Source organism: Dendrobates tinctorius, unplaced genomic scaffold (genome assembly GCF_039654945.1).
Source record: "Dendrobates tinctorius isolate UK_male_01 unplaced genomic scaffold, ASM3965494v1 ptg000155l, whole genome shotgun sequence".
Lineage (NCBI taxonomy): Eukaryota > Metazoa > Chordata > Amphibia > Anura > Dendrobatidae > Dendrobates > Dendrobates tinctorius.
The window spans coordinates 5,599,477-5,619,055 of record NW_027361822.1 but is presented as its reverse complement, the minus strand read 5'-3'; the positions used below and the strand labels follow the sequence as shown (position 1 = coordinate 5,619,055).

The window sequence follows — 19,579 nt, the reverse complement described above, 5'->3', positions numbered from 1 at the left end:
GGCTGTGATCGAGGGGTCTAGGGCACCGTAGGAACCCCCCACGGCTACTGCTAGTTGTTGTGGATAGGTCCAGGGGTCTGCAATCCGATAGCTGCCAACCTCTCTGGTTTTTCTGGACTTAGCTGGTATTGTTTTTTCCTCCTTCGGTGACTCATCATAAGAAAACATGCTTTCTTCAGCGCTGTTTAAGGTGTGCAGAGCGGCAGTGGAGAAAATCTCTCTTAGCAGAAGACTTCATCCACTATAAGTTCATGCTCAAAACCTATAACTCTGCCCTTCATCTGGCCAAACAATCTTATTTCACCACCCTCATCACCTCACTATCCAACAGCCCAAAACGACTTTTTGAAACCTTAAACTCCCTCCTGAACCTTAAAGAACAGGCCCCCCCATCACCAACCTCAGCGGTGAGGATCTGGCCACTTACTTCCTAGAAAAAAATCAACCACATCCATCAGGATATCTCAGCCCAATCTCCTCAGTGCCTGGATCCCCTTCCCTGCCGCACCTCAAGCTCACTAGACATCTTTGAGCCTGTTTCAGAAGAAGAAGTTTCCAAGCTCCTCGCTTCTGTTCGGCCTACAACCTGCAACAGTGAACCCATTCCTTCACATCTCCTGCAGTCTCTCTCACCAGTGGTCACCACTCACCTGACTAAAATATTTAACCTCTCCCTTTCTTCAAGTATATTTTCCTCATTTAAACATGCCATCATAACCCCTTTACTTAAAAAGCCTTCCCTGGACCAGAACTGCACTGCTAACTACAGACCTGTCTCTAACCTTTCCTTCATCTCCAAACTCCTGGAACGCTTGGTCCACTCCCGTCTAATCTGCAATCTCTCGGATAACTCTCTTCTCGACCCCTTACAATCTGGTTTCCGCTATTTACACTCCACTGAAACTGCCCTCACTAAAGTCTCTAATGATCTAATAACAGCTAAATCGAAAGGTCATTGCTCCCTGATGATTCTCCTGGATCTCTCTGCCGCATTTGACACTGTGGATCACCAGCTCCTCCTCACTATGCTCCGCTCTATAGGCCTCAAGGACACAGCCCTCTCCTGGTTCTCCTCCTACCTCTCTGACCGCTCCTGCACTGTATCTTTTGCCGGCTTCTCTTCCTCTCCTCATCCCCTTACTATCGGGGTCCCTCAGGGCTCGGTCCTAGGCCCCCTCTTCTTGTCTCTATACACTGCCCCTATTGGACAAACAATCAGTAGATATGGGTTCCAGTATCATCTCTATGCTGATGACACCCAATTATACACTTCTTCCCCTGACATCACCCCTACCCTAATTCAAAATACCAAGGATTGTCTGTCTGCTGTCTCTAACATCATGTCCTCCCTCTATCTGAAACTAAATCTCTCCAAAACTGAACCTCTTGTGTTTCTGCCCTCTACTAACCTAACTCTACCTAACATCGAAATAACCATAACTCTCAAGCAGCATGCCCGCTGTCTTGGGGTCATATTCGATACTGAACTTTCCTTTACTCCCTATGTCCGATCACTCACTCGCTCTTGTCACCAGCATCTTAAAAACATCTCCAGAATCCGACCTTTTCTCACCTTTGAAACTGCTAAGACTCTTACTGTCACTCTTGTTCATTCTCGTCTGGACTACTGCAACTCTCTTCTGATCAGTCTCCCTCTTACCAAACTTTCTCCTCTGCAATCCATCTTGAATGCGGCAGCCAGGGTCATAGTTCTGTCCAGCCGCTTCAATGATGCTTCCATCTTGTGCCAGTCATTACACTGGCTACCTAATCGCTACAGGGTCTAATATAAACTCATCTCTCTCACCCACAAAGCTCTCCACAATTCTGCAGCGCCTTGTATCTCCTCTCTCATTTTTGTTTATCGCCCTACACGTGCCCTCCTCCGTTCTACAGATGACCTAAGACTAACATCCCCCGGAATCCGAACCTTGCATCTCCGTTTCCAAGACTTCTCTCGTGCTGCGCCAGCTCTCTGGAATGCACTTCTCCAGACGATCAGACTGATACCTAGCCCCGACCTATTCAAGCGCACTTTGAAAACCCATCTCTTCAAACAAGCCTACCACATCAACTACTCATTAAACTAACTTTGCCCTGTTCCCTCCTTCCAAATATTATTCTGAATCTGCACCCTACTATTCATCTGTCTCCACACCTTCCATGCACATGATAACTGCACTAGATACTTGACTATTGCACTTAAACACACGGGCTGATGACAGGATCATGCAGCTTTATATGAAAATCCCTATTTATTATAATTGCCAGACCTGAAATAACAAGCACTTTTCACCTACTGTGTTCCCCCCATTTCCTTGTAGATTGTAAGCTTGCGAGCAGGGACCTCACTCCTAATGTCACTGTTTGTCTTAACTTGTATTGAATTTATTGTCTGTACATGTCCCCGCTTAATTGTAAAGTGCTGCGGAATATGTTGGTGCTATATAAATAAAAATTATTATTATTATTATTACCTCTAATTCAGTATAATGACCAGAAAAATGTTATGTGGTAAGTAAGTGACTTCTAGAGAAAGGATTTAAAATTAGGCGCTTTAAAGGGACTTTGTCACCACAAAATCACTGTTCAAACCAAGTCTCGCTGCTCGGTGCCTCACGGCCGGGCCAATCATTTAAATACACCTTCCCACTTGCTTGGTTTCCCACAATATCCACCACCCTTTTCGGTCATTGACAGCTCTGGCTTCCTAGAGCCAGGGAATGGTGGAGACAGATCAAAACCAAGCAGGTGGTAAGGTGTATTTAAATGATAGGCCTCACCATGAAGCACTGAGCTCCTGTACTTGGTTTCAACAGTCATTCTGTGCTGACAATCCCTTTAAGAAGAGAAACATGAAAAGAATTGGTAATCCGAAAAGATGCTTGTAGCTCACCAGATTGATCTGCCACAGTGACCTAAAAATCGTGGAGTCAGTTGAGACCAGCAGCCCAATTCAACATTTGCGATTTATTGACCTCACTTTTCTATTTTTTAGTGTCTTGTATTTTCTGATGTTTTTTTGCACTATATTCTCACATTACGCACCCTGTTCATGTATTTGGCACAAAATAGAAAAAAATGTATTTTCGATTTAGTCATTATCCAGTTCATGTGACTTTTTTATAGCAAGAAAAGCTGCAAGACCTTGAAAGAATTGCAAAAATGCGCCAGATCGAAAACTCCACCAGAAATCTTACTCCAGGCAGGAATTAGAGTGAATTGTCCCTTTTACCAAATGTCTTTTTTTGGCGCGTATTTCATGAATCTGTCTTAGATATCTGGATGAGCAAAGTTGTGGAGGAAAAATAAAAAAGAAATATATGTTAAAAATAGGAACAAAATGTATAGAGAATAAGGTGCAAATATAAATGCCAAATTACTCCATAAAAGTGGGTACTGATAATGGTTTTTTTTGAGAAATGTTCTGCCAAACTGAATGTACCCAATTGTTCCAAGAACCAGTTTTCCAAACCAGACCACCGGCCAGCATCATGCTGGTGGTTTTGTGAGAAGGCTGCATGGCCTAAACATGCTACCATGGCCTGCAGCATCTCCATTCTCTCATCAAGCACATCTGGTACGTCTTCAGTTGGCAATTGAAAAGGCAGTTGCCAGCAGTGGATCTTGATGATTTGTTTGTTCAAGTGCACTCAGCATGACACAGCTTTCCTCAGATAACTTTACAGATACCATGCCAAGGCGTGTAAGTGTCTGTATTTCTGCACGTGGAACTCACACTCTACACTGCATAATTCGAGATGACATTACAATATCTCTTTCCATTTTTTCATCATTTGCATACCATTAACATGACTACCTATCCTGGTATTTCCTTAATTCCTTAAAAGGGTTGTCCACTACTAGGACAGCCCCTTCTTAATCTAAATGTTTGATGTCGAGAATATAATAAAGCTTTTACTCACCTATCAATGTCCAATCAGCACTGGGGTAACTATCTACACCTTCATAAAATCTGAAGAAGAAGAGGAAGTCCAGGCTGCAGTTGATTCCTGGCTTCCTCTTCATATTCAGTTTGTCTGAAGGCAGAGACAGTGACTCCAGTGATGCCATTGGGCATCAGGCATCACGTTTCATTCCACTGCATCACAGCCCCGGGACCGCGAGTGTCAACACTGCGGGAATGGAGCCACCTGCGAGAGGTGAGTATATGCTTTATTATTTTATCGGAGCTGAACATTTAGTTTAAAAAGGGTTTGTCCTAGTAGTGGACAACCTCTTTAACTTTTCCATCTTGCTGCTGCAATTTCAAAGTTGAGATAAAGGCGGATCTAGGGAGGGGCAGGCAGGGCTTCTGCCATGGGTGTAGCTGACAAGGGTCCGGCAGCTGCATTTTTCCGCCCCCCAGACTGGCAGTCAAGCTGACAGTCATCTCGGAGTAGTTGCGGCGCGCCGGCTTTCAGTAAGCAATTGTACATGTGTCTTTCAGTCATACAATTGAAGCTCTGAATCCCGGGTCAGGGCAACGTCATCACCTTGATCAGATCATGTGATCATTCTGCTGATGTCATTCGCTGCTGCTGGAGAGGCGCGAAGAACATTGGTGGTAAATGCTCCAGTAGAGCTGAAGACTGAAGATTTATTACATTGGGAGTGGGGCAGGGGCTTGAAGGTTTGAAGACTTAGTTTGGGGAGAAAGGGACAGGTGCAGACACAATATGTGGGAGGCAGATTTGAGGGCACGGTTTGGGGAGCAAGGAAGGGACAGGTGCAGATACAATATGGGGAACGGGAGAAATTTGAAGTCAAAATATGAGGTGCAAGGGGGCAGATAGGGCCATGTACAGTGGGGCAAAAAAGAATTTAGTCAGTCAGCAATAGTGCAAGTTCCACCTCTTAAAAAGATGAGAGGCGTCTGTAATTTACATCATAGGTAGACCTCAACTATGGGAGACAAACTGAGCAAAAAAAATCCAGAAAATCACATTGTCTGTTTTTTTTTCATTTTATTTGCATATTATGGTGGAAAATAAGTATTTGGTCAGAAACAAAATTTCATCTCAATACTTTGTGATATATCCTTTGTTGGCAATGACAGAGGTCAAACATTTTCTGTAAGTCTTCACAAGGTTGCCACACACTGTTGTTGGTATGTTGGCCCATTCCTCCATGCAGATCTCCTCTAGAGCAGTGATGTTTTTGGCTTTTCGCTTGGCAACACGGACTTTCAACTCCCTCCAAAGGTTTTCTATAGGGTTGAGATCTGGAGACTGGCTAGGCCACTCCAGGACCTTGAAATGCTTCTTACGAAGCCACTCCTTCATTGCCCTGGCGGTGTGCTTTGGATCATTATCATGTTGAAAGACCCAGCCACGTTTCATCTTCAATGCCCTTGCTGATGGAAGGAGGTTTGCACTCAAAATCTCACGATACATGGCCCCATTCATTCTTTCATGTACCCGGATCAGTCGTCCTGGCCCCTTTGCAGAGAAACAGCCCCAAAGCATGATGTTTCCACCACCATGCTTTACAGTAGGTATGGTGTTTGATGGATGCAACTCAGTATTCTTTTTCCTCCAAACACAACAAGTTGTGTTTCTACCAAACAGTTCCAGTTTGGTTTCATCAGACCATAGGACATTCTCCCAAAACTCCTCTGGATCATCCAAATGCTCTCTAGCAAACTTCAGACGGGCCCGGACATGTACAGGCTTAAGCAGTGGGACACGTCTGGCACTGCAAGATCTGAGTCCATGGTGGCGTAGTGTGTTACTTATGGTAGGCCTTGATACATTGGTCTCAGCTCTCTGCAGTTCATTCACTAGGTCCCCCCGCGTGGTTCTGGGATTTTTGCTCACCGTTCTTGTGATCATTCTGACCCCACTGGGTGGGATTTTGCGTGGAGCACCAGATCGAGGGAGATTATCAGTGGTCTTGTATGTCTTCCATTTTCTAATTATTGCTCCCACAGTTGATTTCTTCACTCCAAGCTGGTTGGCTATTGCAGATTCAGTCTTCCCAGCCTGGTGCAGGGCTACAATTTTGTTTCTGGTGTCCTTTGACAGCTCTTTGGTCTTCACCATAGTGGAGTTTGGAGTCAGACTGTTTGAGGGTGTGCACAGGTGTCTTTTTATACTGATAACAAGTTTAAACAGGTGCCATTACTACAGGTAATGAGTGGAGGAAAGAGGAGACTCTTAAAGAAGAAGTTACAGGTCTGTGAGAGCCAGAAATCTTGATTGCTTGTTTCTGACCAAATACTTATTTTCCACCATAATATGCAAATAAAATGAAAAAAAAACAGACAATGTGATTTTCTGGATTTTTTTTTCTCAGTTTGTCTCCCATAGTTGAGGTCTACCTATGATGTAAATTACAGACGCCTCTCATCTTTTTAAGTGGTGGAACTTGCACTATTGTTGACTGACTAAATACTTTTTAGCCCCACTGTATGAGGAAACAGTATAGGGGATGGGTACAGACAAAGTATGGTGATTGAAATGATGGGTGCGGACACAGAACGAGAAGTGAGGGGGAATGTGCTCCTTGTGGGGAGCAAGGGTGATGGGATGGGTATGGACACAGTATGGGGGAGTCCAGGAAATGTGTGAGGAGGCAGTATGGAGAGTGAGGGGGTAGATATGTGAGGAGACAGTATGGTTAGCAGGGGGGAAGTGACAGGAGATAGTATGAGGAAACGTGAGGAAACTGTAGAGGGGAAAAGCATGATGAGACAGTATGAGGGGAGAAAAGTGTGAGTGGGAAAAGAATAGAGACTGAGTAGTGAGGATGGGTAGCAGGAGGGAAGGTTTAAGGACATAGCCAGGAGGGGACAGTAAGCCAAGGATGGGGAGTGTGATGAGAGAGCACAGTATAAAGACTGGGCCCTATAAGGAGGACCCAGTGTGAGATGACAATATGAAGAGGGGGCACAGTATGGAAAGGAGAGGACAGTGTGGAGGGCATGTACCATTAGAGGGTCACATTTATGTGGGTCATATTTTGTACATGGAATATAGTGAGCAGCAATCAACTATTCATGGTCTCATTGTAGGGCAGTTAGTTTTATTCAGGAGCATTATAATAACGCTGCTAATTTTAAGGGTATCGTGGGGATGTGCTGTAGAAGAAAGGAGAAGATGGAAATTTGCAGAGACGAGGTGTGACTGTGAAGTCATCATGCAGTCTGGACATGTTTTTAGTTATGTTAGAAGCATTAAAGGGGTTGTCCGAGTTTGTGATGAGTCTGCAGTCATACTATGTGACTGCAGACTTCTGAATTCTCACAGTGCTCACTGCACTCTGTCAGGATTCTGTGGTGCTGGCGATTTGCATAGATGTGGTCACGTGCCAACTAGACATGCGTAGCCACACTCAAAAATTAATCGAGCGAGGCCGGACACATCTAGTCGGAATGTTGCCAGAAGTATACAAATGGCATACTTGTGCCATTATGTGACCGTCCACTTTGACCACCGGCAAGGAATAATTCTCATAGTGCAGTGCATGCGCTATAATAATTCAGAAATCTGCAATCACATAGAGTGTTATAAAATGAAGCCCTATAGCATGCCAGTCCTAACAGCGTTTAATATATTCAATGTCAGGATTCAGCTCTGCTTGCAGGTTCCTGCTTTCATTCCATGGCCACTTCACTCATATGCGATTTTCATACTTACGGTCACGTGACAGCTAGCTTGTCTTCCTTCTTCTCTCAGTTTTTCACTGTACATTGAAATAATTAGGAAGAACGGCTCGTCGGCACATGACTAAGTGTGCCAATTGCATATGTGCTTAGGATGGGGAGAGCGCCAAACTGACTGAATTCTTGCCCCCCGGTGCTGGAAAAACCTAGATATACCTCTGTGTTGCAAAGTATAATATTATAATTAATTACATAATTGCAAGGTAGTCTTATGGAAAATAACAAATTAAGTTTTATTCTTGGCAGACGACTGTACCAGGAGCTCAGAGGGATATCTGAAATCTTCCGATTTTGAAAAAGATGATCTTGGTTTCACACCAGATACATATGAAGAACATGCCATTATACCAGATCTACCTCCAGTCCTTGACAGAAAAATGTTATCATCTGATCCTTCTCAGCAGGTTATATCTTCTGATTCGTCAAAGATTGATGTTCAACATTCAGTCTGTTATGTAATTTTTTCTCAAGACAATGCTCACAAAGTCCAAAAGCCATATTCATGTTCAGAATGTGGGAAATGTTTTACACAGAAATTACCTCTTGATTGGCATTATAGAACTCACACAAGGGAGAAGCCGTATAAATGTTCAGAATGTGGGAAATGTTTTTCTAAGAAATCAAATATTGATGCGCATCTGAGAATTCATACAGGGGAGAAGCCATTTATATGTTCAGAATGTGGGAAATGTTTTAACCAGAAATCAAATCTTGTTAGACATAAAAGAAGTCACAGAGGGGAAAAGACATAGTAATCTTCAGAATGTTAAAAGTTATTTACAGAGAAATTACATGTTGCTGCATGTCAGAAAAATTAAGTAACCATTATATTTTTATTTTAATCCCTTCTCGATGTAGGGCTGAAAAGCGTAGTCGGGGGAGATACAAATGTATTTCAATCTCCTAGAGATGAGCAGAAAACTTTACGCAACCCTGGTCCACGGTCCCGGTCAGTGCTTTCTGTCTGGACAAGAGTGGCGCTATGGTGACATCTCTCCACCCTGGCAAATCAAACTCCGCCCGGAAGCTCAGGAAATTTGCACAGCTTCTGTCCACGGACAGAGACCACTGACCTGGACCATGGACTGGGGTAGCGCGAAGCAATTCACTCATCTCTCTAATCTACAGTACTTTCTGCCTAAAACTATAAGGGCTCATACCCCTCTGCCTGTTCTTAGATGTAACTTCATGTGATTTTATTACCTTTTTCTGTGACCTCACGTAACTGGTGCTCCTAAGAAGTGCTTCTTCTCATTTCTAGGACGTTATGTCAGATCAGGGGGCATGGTTAGCATCCTGCTGCACATTACCCATGTACCTTCACCAATGCTTATTCGAATCTGTGTGCAGGTTTGATGTCCACCCCTCACTCCCATTGTGCACTGCCTGCACCTTCATAGCTTGTGTATGATCTGTCATTTACCTCTCCCTGCTTCTACAACTCCCACTCCATGCTTATTTACAGGTCATATACAAGCTATGAAAGTGCAGGCTGTATAGAAAGATAGTAAAGGGGAGAATGAGCATCACACCAACACAGACTGTGATAAGCCATGGTGATGGGGGGGTTGGGGGGGCATGGTTTACGAGCAGTAGGATGCTAGCTATGTCCCCTGAGCTCTGCCATAACATCCAAAAAGGGAGGGGAGGCACTGAGGAGCAGCACCAGTGCTGTCGTGAGGTCATAGTGAGAAGAAGTAAAATCACATGAAGCTACATCAGAAATCAGGTCTTCATACGTTTAGACAGAATGGAGATTGAAATATATTTGTATCTCCCTAGAGCACCACTTTAGTAGTACACCCTATGTGAGGTCTTCATGTATAAACCTGGCTCAGAAGTTGAGTCTGCACCACACCTGGCAGATGCCGGCTGTATCATACATCTGGCAGATGCCTTAAATAACAATGACTAGGGCTAGCTCTGATTGCTTCTGTCTAACCATATATTTTCTGCAATCACTATCAGAAGCTTTTAAATGGCCCAATTACTGGTGCTTTTGATGCAGTCTCTGAGTGCCAATGAGTTGCCATTGTAGCCATGGGCCTGTTGAAAGCCCCACTGCAGCCATCTTGGTGCAGCTATAGAGACTAGCCTTTGGCTGGGCTTCATAGGATCATGTCAACTATTTTTTAAACTGAAAGTACTGTATATACTGCCAGCGATCAATAGCATTAATAAAACATAATGGATTTCAGAGAATGGCAACACAAACAATAGTTGTTTTTTTTTAAATTTAGGTTTGATATTGTCTATCTGACCTGGAAGAATGTTTTGCCATGAAATATTACCACATATTGAAGGCCGTAAAAACAAATCCTTCACAAGATAACAACGGCAGAATTGCATTTCTTTAAAGGGGTCAGAGGTGTTATCCGAGCACACTTGTGTCCTAATACAGTATCTTCGGCGTGCTCGAATACTATGTTCTAGTCCCCACGGCTACGTGACTCGCGGCTGTTCAGCAGCTGCAACACATGCAAGGGATTGCCTAACAAACAGGCAATCCCTGCATGTGTTGCGGCTGTCTACGAGACATGTAGCCACGGACACTGGAACATAGTATTCACATTATGTCGCATGAGCCCTGCCGCCAATCAGTTTCACTCTAACGTTCTTCGAATGAGACTGACATCCAGAGGAAGTCAGAGAGCAGCAGAAGGAAGTGCGACTGAAGCGGACCTTTAGCAGTTGCTGAATGTTATGTCTCGTGAGCCCAGGCGCCGACATCACTGGAATTGTGCCAACACCAGAGGTGAGAACAGACCATTGTTATTTTACATGGGGGAATATAGTAATTAAGAACGGTTGCCCGAGTTGGACAGCCAGTTTAACCCATTAATGACCATCAATACGTCTTTTTACTGACCTGCAATATAAGAGACTAGCATTCCCCGATGGGTGACAATCCACCAGCTGTCAGCTATACACTGCACCTGACAACTTGCTGCATAAGCCACTGTCATTGTTGGTTCCGACCATGGCCATTTAACCCCTTAGATGCTACTGTACTGTCAATAGTGAATACAGCATCTAACTGCTTAGCAGAGTGTGAGGGCTTCCACTTTAACCCCATTGGCACTATGAAACCATGATTGTGTGGGCCTGATGCTTGCCATGGCAGTTCATGGCCATATTTAGAAACAAAATTGGCCCCATCACTATATTTCATCTAATATGCTTAGCTCTAACAAGCAGGCAAAGACTTTAGTGAAGTGTCTAAGATATTCTGAGAATCTTGACAGAGACATCTGTTCTGTTTGTCAGAACTATAGGACTTTCATCTCAAAATGGCTATTTGGATATAACAAATACAATACTCCAATGTAATAGTAATAGGTTTTAAGTGTCCCAAAATGAGGTCATATGCAAATAACTAAAATGCATATTCCACAAGTGACTAGCGCTCTTCTAATATGGTAGAAGCTACAAGGATAGCAGCAAGTCACCAGATCAGGCAACGAAACAGGAGAAATAGTATCCAATGTAAGTCTATGTGTCGAAATAAAATTTAAGCCGACCTAGAAATCAGTGGAGTTCAGTTCTCTCATTCTCTGGAATCTCCAACACGGACCATATCAAGTCTCAAGACCATATGTGAGAACCAATGAATGCTTTGTTTTCTCTTTTACAACCCAATAGTTATTTTTGTGCGCTATGAACTTATTTTTCTTAATTTTTGTAATCACCTATGAATGAACATTAAACAAGATTTGTTTTATCCACACAATTCAATGTTGATTTCCTTTCTAACCTCACCGTGCTCTTACTTAGAAAAGTAAGAACATTTTTTTATTTTTTTGTATGGTTTCATTCTCCTTGCACAAGGGGGAGTTTTGCTAAACATACGTTGTCCAAGTTACAGGAATTCCATCACATTAATATCTATAAGTCACAAGGATCAGACACAAGCTACAGACAAGAGAGGATTCGTGTGTCCAACCATAAAAAAGAGAGGACCATCCATTGAAAAAATCCAAATGTTACAGAAGAAGGTTTACAGGCAGATTAACGACAACGGTAAAAATTACATGACAGATCAGCACAACTTAATCTTAAAATACACTATCAATGAAAATGATGACAGACATTGCAAATTACAATGTACTTAGATCCTTCTTCAGTACAATTGGCTAATGAGCAGACATCATTGCAAGAAGCTATAGTTCTTATTTTCTAAGTAAGGAGATCCATGAAAAAAATCAGGTCAAGGCTAAAATAGTGGTAATTCATGAGATTGAAGACAGACAAATAACACAGGAAAGTCAGCTGAAACCTAGTCTCACACTAAGGGCTCATACTCAGTTGCAAGAGACTCGCACGAGTCTCTCGCATGAAAACCCGGCACTGCACCGGCACTCGGACCGGAGCGTGAGGCTACATGTATTTCTATGCAGCCGCACGCTCCGGTCCCAGTGCCGGCGGCAGTGCCAGGTTTTCATGCGAGAGACTCGCATGAGAATTGTGCGAGTCTCTTGCAAGTGAGTATGAGCCCTAACACCAAAGAACAGAGATTACACTGATCATAGAGCTAAAAATACAACAAAGGAACACTGTCCATTGTTATTTTTGTGGACACTTGAAGTGGCAGTGCAGAAAATTCTTGAGGGCGGAAACAGACAGTTTTACAAGGAACAGGTAATCTCAGAAGGGAGAATAGACTCCTACCCAAATTATCCATCAAATCTTCCGCACCTCCATTTCACTCTTCTACACCCTCTAACACTGACAAGAGAAAAAAATCCAATCACCATATGCACCATTAATCAGACAGATCAGAGAGGTGACAGTGAAGGAGTTAGATTGTAATGCCAGAATTCCAAGTGCTTTAAAGAAAAACACTGGTCTGCTCCCATCTTCTTCATCCTTCTGACTGGCAAAGACTACTTCCACATGCCATCCTGAAGGAAAGGCACACATGAAACGGGGAGTACCAACATCCACTGCATATATTGGTGCATCTCACAAAATTAGAATAGCATCAAAAAGTTTATTTATTTCAGTTCTTCAATACAAAAAGTGAAACTCATACAGGGTCAGACTGGGGTGTCTGGAGCCCACCAGGGGAATGGACCCTAGGGGCCCACCCTACAGCTATATGCAAATATCACCATTATAGTGGAGCATCGGCTGTAAAACACAGGCGGCTCCTGCACATGTACTGTGCGCCCCCATAACTGGGATGTATAATTACAGTAGCTTACATTAATGGGGTTTACATTAATGGGGTTCTTTGGTTAAAACAAGTTGTCACCGATCCATGGGCTACACAGGACAGGTGATCGCTTTGGTCCGGCCATTAGAAACTGCACCGATCGGAAGAATGGGTAAGTTTTATCGTTGAAAGGACACATCCCCATTTTAAAATGCAGTAGGTGGGATATCTGACCGCAGCTCCATTCACCCTCTTTGGAGCGTCTAGAAAAAAATAAGTGCAGCCACTGAGGTAAAGAATGGAGCAGTGGTCAAGTCACACATGCCACTCCAGTCTAATGGGGATGAAAAGTGCCACATTTTGCTGAATGGGTCCAAGTAGTCAGACCCCCACCAATCAATACGTTATTATCACTTATCCTGTGGAGAGGTGATTACTTTTTTCCACAGGACTCCCCCTGTAAGTGCATCTCTGCCGCTGTGTACAAAGTATTTAATCTCTAGTGGAAATAAAGAATCTTCTCCTAAATAATGTCATAGAGAACAAATGACCGCCATACACAACCCAATCCACTATACCAAGACCAATACCACACATACAGGAAGAAATACCAAAACACCATGACCAGACCACATGGTGACCGAATAATACTACATACAAGGGACAAATACCACCACACCATGACAAGACCACATAGTGATTGAATAATACTACATACAAGGGACAAATACCACCACACCTTAACTAGACCACATAGTGACTGAATAATACCACATACAAGGGAGAAATTCCATCACACCATAACAAGACCACATAGTGACCGAATATTACTACATAAAAGGGACAAATACCGCCACACCATGACCAGACCACATATTACTATCACATATTGATCGAATAATATGACATATTACCAAAATATAAGGACCAAATCATACCACATACAAGGAGAAATACTGCCACACCGTGAACAGACCACAAATTACCACCACATAGTGACCGAATACTACAATACTGATTATGAATACAAACCACAATTCTAACAACACTTATTACCACCAGTGACATTATTCACAGGACCTTTGTATATAGTGTCAGTGTAAAGGTAATACAGTGACATTATACACAGGAGCTCTGTATATAGTGTCAGTGTACAGGTAATACAGTGACATTATACACAGGAGCTCTGTATATAGTTTCAGTGTACAGGTAATGCAGCAATCACTGGTGACATTATACACAGGAGCTCTATATATAGTGTCAGTGTACAGGTAATACAGTGATCACGAGTGACATTATACACAGGAGCTCTGTTTATAGTGTCAGTGTACAGGTAATACAGGGATCACCAGTGACATACACAGGAGATCTGTTTATAGTGTATGGTGTACAGGTAATACAGGGATCACTAGTGACATTATACACAGGAGATCTGTATATAGTGTCAGTGTACAGGTAATACAGTGATTACCAGTGACCTTATACTCAGGACCTCTGTATATAGCATATAGGTATAGGTAATACAGGCATCACTAATGACATTATGCACAGGAGCTCTGTACAAGTATATAGTGTATACTGTGTGTGTGCATGTAATACACTAATTCACCAGTGACGTCTGTAGTTGAAGTCCTTTATCTTTGCTTTTCTTCAACCAGCACAGACCGCCATCACTTCTTCCAACCAGGACTTGTCTCTGCAAAAAATAACACACAGCCATCAATAGCTGATCGCTTCCAGAGCATTTTCCTTACTTTTTCCCTGACTTCTACACTATGTCAAATGAAGAAGAAAAGCGACGTAGTGCCACCCTACACAGTAACAGGACCCTCTTTTGTTCCCTCCATGGAAAACCGTTACCTAAAAAGTAAATTATATTACAGTAGTAATAATGTCCCTAATTGGACCCTAAAGAAATTATGTTCCCCACTTGTCACCATAAACTAATATAGCATGTTCCTCATTCTGGCCCCCAAACAGTAATAAAGTTGCTCATCCTGGCCCCCTTTATTTAATAATCTCACCCAGCCTGACCCCCTATATTTTGTAATATGCCCCAGCCTTGCCCCCAATATCCCTTGTCTGGACTGGGCCCCAGATATCCATCCCGCTTCCTCAGGTATACATACTGGCCCTCATATGTCCCTTGTCCTGCCCCACCATATATCTCTACTGGACCCCCATATATCCTTCCTGGTCCCTTGTCCTGGCTCCCCCCCATATTGCCATCTTGGCCCTACATATATGCAACCTGCCCCCCCCTATATATCCATCCTGGCCCCTCTCCATATATGCATCCTAGTCCCTTGCCCTGCCCCCCTCCCCCATAAATCTGTCTTGGCCCCCCATATATATGCATCCTGGCTCCTCATATATCCATCCTGGTCCCTTGTCCTGCCCTTCCCCCCATATATGCATTCTTGCCCCCTCATATATAGCCATCCTGCCCCCCTCCATATATTCATCCTGGCCACCCCCAATAAATCCATCCTGGCCGCCCCATAAATGCTTCCTGACCCGCCATATATATGCATTCAGGCGCCCCCATATATATACTTCCGGGTCCCTTGTCCTGCCCTTCCCCCATATATCCATCCTGGCCTCCAATATATGCATTCTTGCACCCTCATATATATCCATCCTGCCCCTCCTCCATATATCCATCCTGGCCACCCCCCCATATATCCATCATGACCACCCCCCCATATATCCATCCTGGCCGCCCCATATATGCATCCAGCCCCCCCATATATATGCATCCTGGTCCCTTGTCCTGCCCCTCCCCCATATATCCTTCCTGGCACCCCCTCCATATATCCATCCTGGCCTCCTCCCCCATATATCCATCCTAGCCGCTCCATATATGCATCCTGACCCGCCATATATATGCATTCTCGTCCCTTGTCCTGCCCCCCCCCATAAATCCATCCTGGCCCCCCACATATATGCATCCTGCCTCCCTCATATATCCATCCTTTTCTCTTAACCTGCCCCCATATATCCAGCTTGGCCCCCCATATGTATCCATCCGGCCCCTTGTCCTGCCCCGTGTATCTATCTGGGCCCCCCACATATATCCATCCTTTCCCCCCGAATGTGTATCCATCCGGGCCTCTAGTCTTGCCCCTGCCCTCCCGTGTGTGTATCCATCCTGGCCCCTTGTCCTGTCCCTGGCCCCCATGTGAATCCATCCCGGCCCCCCGTACGTGTATCTATCTTGGTCTCCCCGTATGTGCATCCATCCTGGGCCCCCCTCCCTTGTATGTGCATCCATCCAGGGCTCCCCCCTCCCTTGTATGTGCATCCATCCAGGGCTCCCCCCTCCCCTGTATGTGCATCCATCCAGGGCTCCCCCCTCCCTTGTATGTGCATCCATCCAGGGCTCCCCCCTCCCCTGTATGTGCATCCATCCAGGGCTCCCCCCTCCCCTGTATGTGCATCCATCCAGGGCTCCCCCCTCCCCTGTATGTGCATCCATCCAGGGCTCCCCCCTCCCCTGTATGTGCATCCATCCAGGGCTCCCCCCCTCCCTGTATGTGCTTCCATCCAGGGCTCCCCCCTCCCCTGTATGTGCATCCATCCAGGGCTCCCCCCTCCCCTGTATGTGCATCCATCCAGGGCTCCCCCCTCCCCTGTATGTGCATCCATCCAGGGCTCCCCCCTCCCTTGTATGTGCATCCATCCAGGGCTCCCCCCTCCCCTGTATGTGCATCCATCCAGGGCTCCCCCCTCCCCTGTATGTGCATCCATCCAGGGCTTCCCCCTCCCCTGTATGTGCATCAATCTAGGGCTCCCCCCTTCCCTGTATGTGCATCCATCCAGGGCTCCCCCCTCCCCTGTATGTGCATCAATCTAGGGCTCCCCCCCTCCCTGTATGTGCTTCCATCCAGGGCTCCCCCCCTCCCTGTATGTGCTTCCATCCAGGGCTCCCCCCTCCCCTGTATGTGCATCCATCCAGGGCTCCCCCCTCCCCTGTATGTGCATCCATCCAGGGCTCCCCCCTCCCTTGTATGTGCATCCATCCAGGGCTCCCCCCTCCCCTGTATGTGCTTTCATCCAGGGCTCCCCCCTCCCCTGTATGTGCATCCATCCAGGGCTTCCCCCTCCCCTGTATGTGGCGCATGACAATGACGTCATGCTCCGTGACGACAGGCGCACACTTGCCAGTATCAATCGGGATGTGTGCTGCAGCGGTTCAGGTAATGAACGCTGCGTGCACGTGCCCCTGCACATACGCGGCCTGCGCTTTTAAAGGGCCCGCACTCCTTAAAACCGCACTTTTTTTTCTTCTCATCCTCCTTCCCACAGCCAAGGGCCCACCAGGGGAATCCCCGGTACCCCGCCAGGCCGACACTGAACTCATATATTATATAGAGTATTTACAAACAGAGTGATGTATTTCAAGTGTTTATTTCGGTTAATGTTGATAATTATCACTTACAGCCAATGAAAACCCAAAAGTCATTATCTCAGTAAATTAGAATACTTTATAACACCAGCTTGAAAAAATGATTTTAAAATCTGAAATGTTGGCCTACTGAAATTTATGTTCAGTAAATGCACTTAAAACTTGGTCGGGGCTCCTTTGGCATCAATTACTGCATAAATGTGGCGTGGCATGGGGGAGATCAGTCTGTGGCACTGCTGAGTTGTTATGGAAGCCCAGGTTGCTTTGATGGTAATCATGATAAGACCCACTTACCCATACTATCGTCTGTTTGATGAGTTGTCCCGTGCAGCCCCAACGCAGTGGTGCCATAAGTGAAGTCACCGGGCTCATCAGCTGATGAACTCTGGCAAACTTTCTCACTGCAGCTCAGCGCACACACTACAGGAGTGATTACATACTCCTGTAAGTGTGTTGCCTGGTAGAGCAGTCGCATCAGCTGATGTGACCACTCAACAAATGATCTGAATCTTCGTGGGACGTTATGGATTACTGCAGATAGGTGAGGGATATGGTGGTTTATTATTTTTTGTCTTTTCCAGGTGACATGGGCATCAGAGATTTAGCGATGAGGTGATGAATATATGCTTTTTTTTTTGTTTTGTTTTTTTTACAGGAGACAAAGGTCTTCAGGGATAAAGTGTAAGGTGAGTATATACTGTGTTTTTATTTTTATATCAATATTTATTTCTACTTTTTTTTTACTTTGAGCACAGCGCCAGCTGATGACTATGCCCATCAGCCACTGCCTGCTCCGAGGACCTGTGGCATGCTTTTTACTTAAGAGTCACAGACACATCTGTGGGGTCACACAGACATCTGACAGCATAATCCCACAGCATGGAAAACACCATAGGAAGTTTGTAAAACTGCAAGCAGAAACTCAGCAAATCCACATTTTTGTACCTGCGTTTTTGCTGCGTATTTGACTTACTCATTTGAAGTCAGTGGTTGAAAAACGCATCAAAAACACCCAAAGAATTGACATGCGGAGGATTTGAAAGCAGCACAAATCTGAAAAGGAAGATTACTGATCATGTGCACAAGCACTTTAGGATTCTTATTGACTTTGCTGGCATAAGGATTCCCTAGCATTTTGGAGCCAATTCCGTGCAGAACAAATGCTGCAAAAACGCAAAGTGTGCACAGAGCCTTACAGTCTCTCTTCACGAGGGCAAATAGTGTCCTTTTCCCTTTTGGGCTGGCATAACTCTGGTCTCACCTGATTGGGACCCCAGAACAAATAGTCCCAAGTTCAGTTCTTTTAAATAATGCTTCAATCTGGCTGGGACATTGGCTCTCCATCCCCCCTCCCCTCAACAAGAGTCCTCTGTCAAGGACACAGTCCATGAGGGGCAAAGCCTATAAAAGGATTGGTCAAAGTCCATAGGGGTAGATTGGGCAAAGTCCATGGGTGGTTGGGCAAAATCCATGGCGATGGGAGTAGAACACTCTCGAGGCTCAAAGTCCAAACCTTCATCCATCTGTGGCCAATAATGAGTCCTGGATTTGAGACCACTCATGATACAACTGGCTCAACACGGAGTTTCAGTCGTCCAACACAAGAGATGCATTTGGGCCTTTCATCTATTTGATTAGTGAAGTTTTATTTTCATGGTCCATGGACTTTAGAGCCAAATCTGAGGCTCACATGTCGCAGCCACTGCTCACTCCTTAAGTTGATTCCGTGGGCAACCTGGGCTCAGATGAGGGCAAGATGTCTGACCCACAGATACCCACCAATTGTGTCAGACTACATAACAGTTATCATCTTTAAGGTAGCCAGTGCCTTCCCCAGATCACTCATATCTTCCGATGGCAATGCTAGGTCCTACAAACTTCGCCAGAGTGATCATGTGGTACTTGCTCCAAATTTTTATGCTTTCCTTGTTCCAAATTTTTAGACGTCATCATACCACCTTTGCTCCAAATTTTTGGAGGGTCACTACTCGGTTCAACTGGCACAACAAGGATCTTCAGGCATCCAACACAAGAGGTGCATTTGGGCCTTTCATCCATTCGACAAGTGCAGTTTTATTTTTAGAGGGTCATAATGTGGCCTTTGCTTCAAATTTTTAGAGTGTCATCATTCAGTCCTCACTCCAGATTTTTAAAGGGCCATCATCCTGTCTTGTTCCAAATTTTTAGAGGGTCATCAGGCCCTCTCTCTTACTTTTTCCAGGGTGTGTATGTTGTCCTCCTTCATAATTTTTACAGGATGAGTATGATGAAAATCTCTACAATTCTCTTACATACTGTATATATAGTATATGTATACCCCCAGGGATAACTGTTTTTCAGCCTTTGCACT

The 19,579-nt window shown here is 44.7% G+C and overlaps 2 protein-coding genes across 2 annotated transcripts in view; both read left to right on the top strand.

The window, feature by feature from the left end:
- The window catches only part of LOC141051169 (uncharacterized), an 872,784-nt gene that overhangs the window by 290,240 nt on the left and 562,965 nt on the right, over positions 1-19,579 (top strand). The window lies entirely within an intron of this gene.
- LOC141050978 (uncharacterized) overlaps positions 1-19,579 on the top strand; it is an 85,242-nt gene that overhangs the window by 40,414 nt on the left and 25,249 nt on the right. The window contains exon 7 of the mRNA XM_073547744.1: positions 7,913-8,395. Coding sequence (XP_073403845.1) covers positions 7,913-8,395 — 483 coding nt within the window. The remainder of the gene's footprint in view (positions 1-7,912; positions 8,396-19,579) is intronic.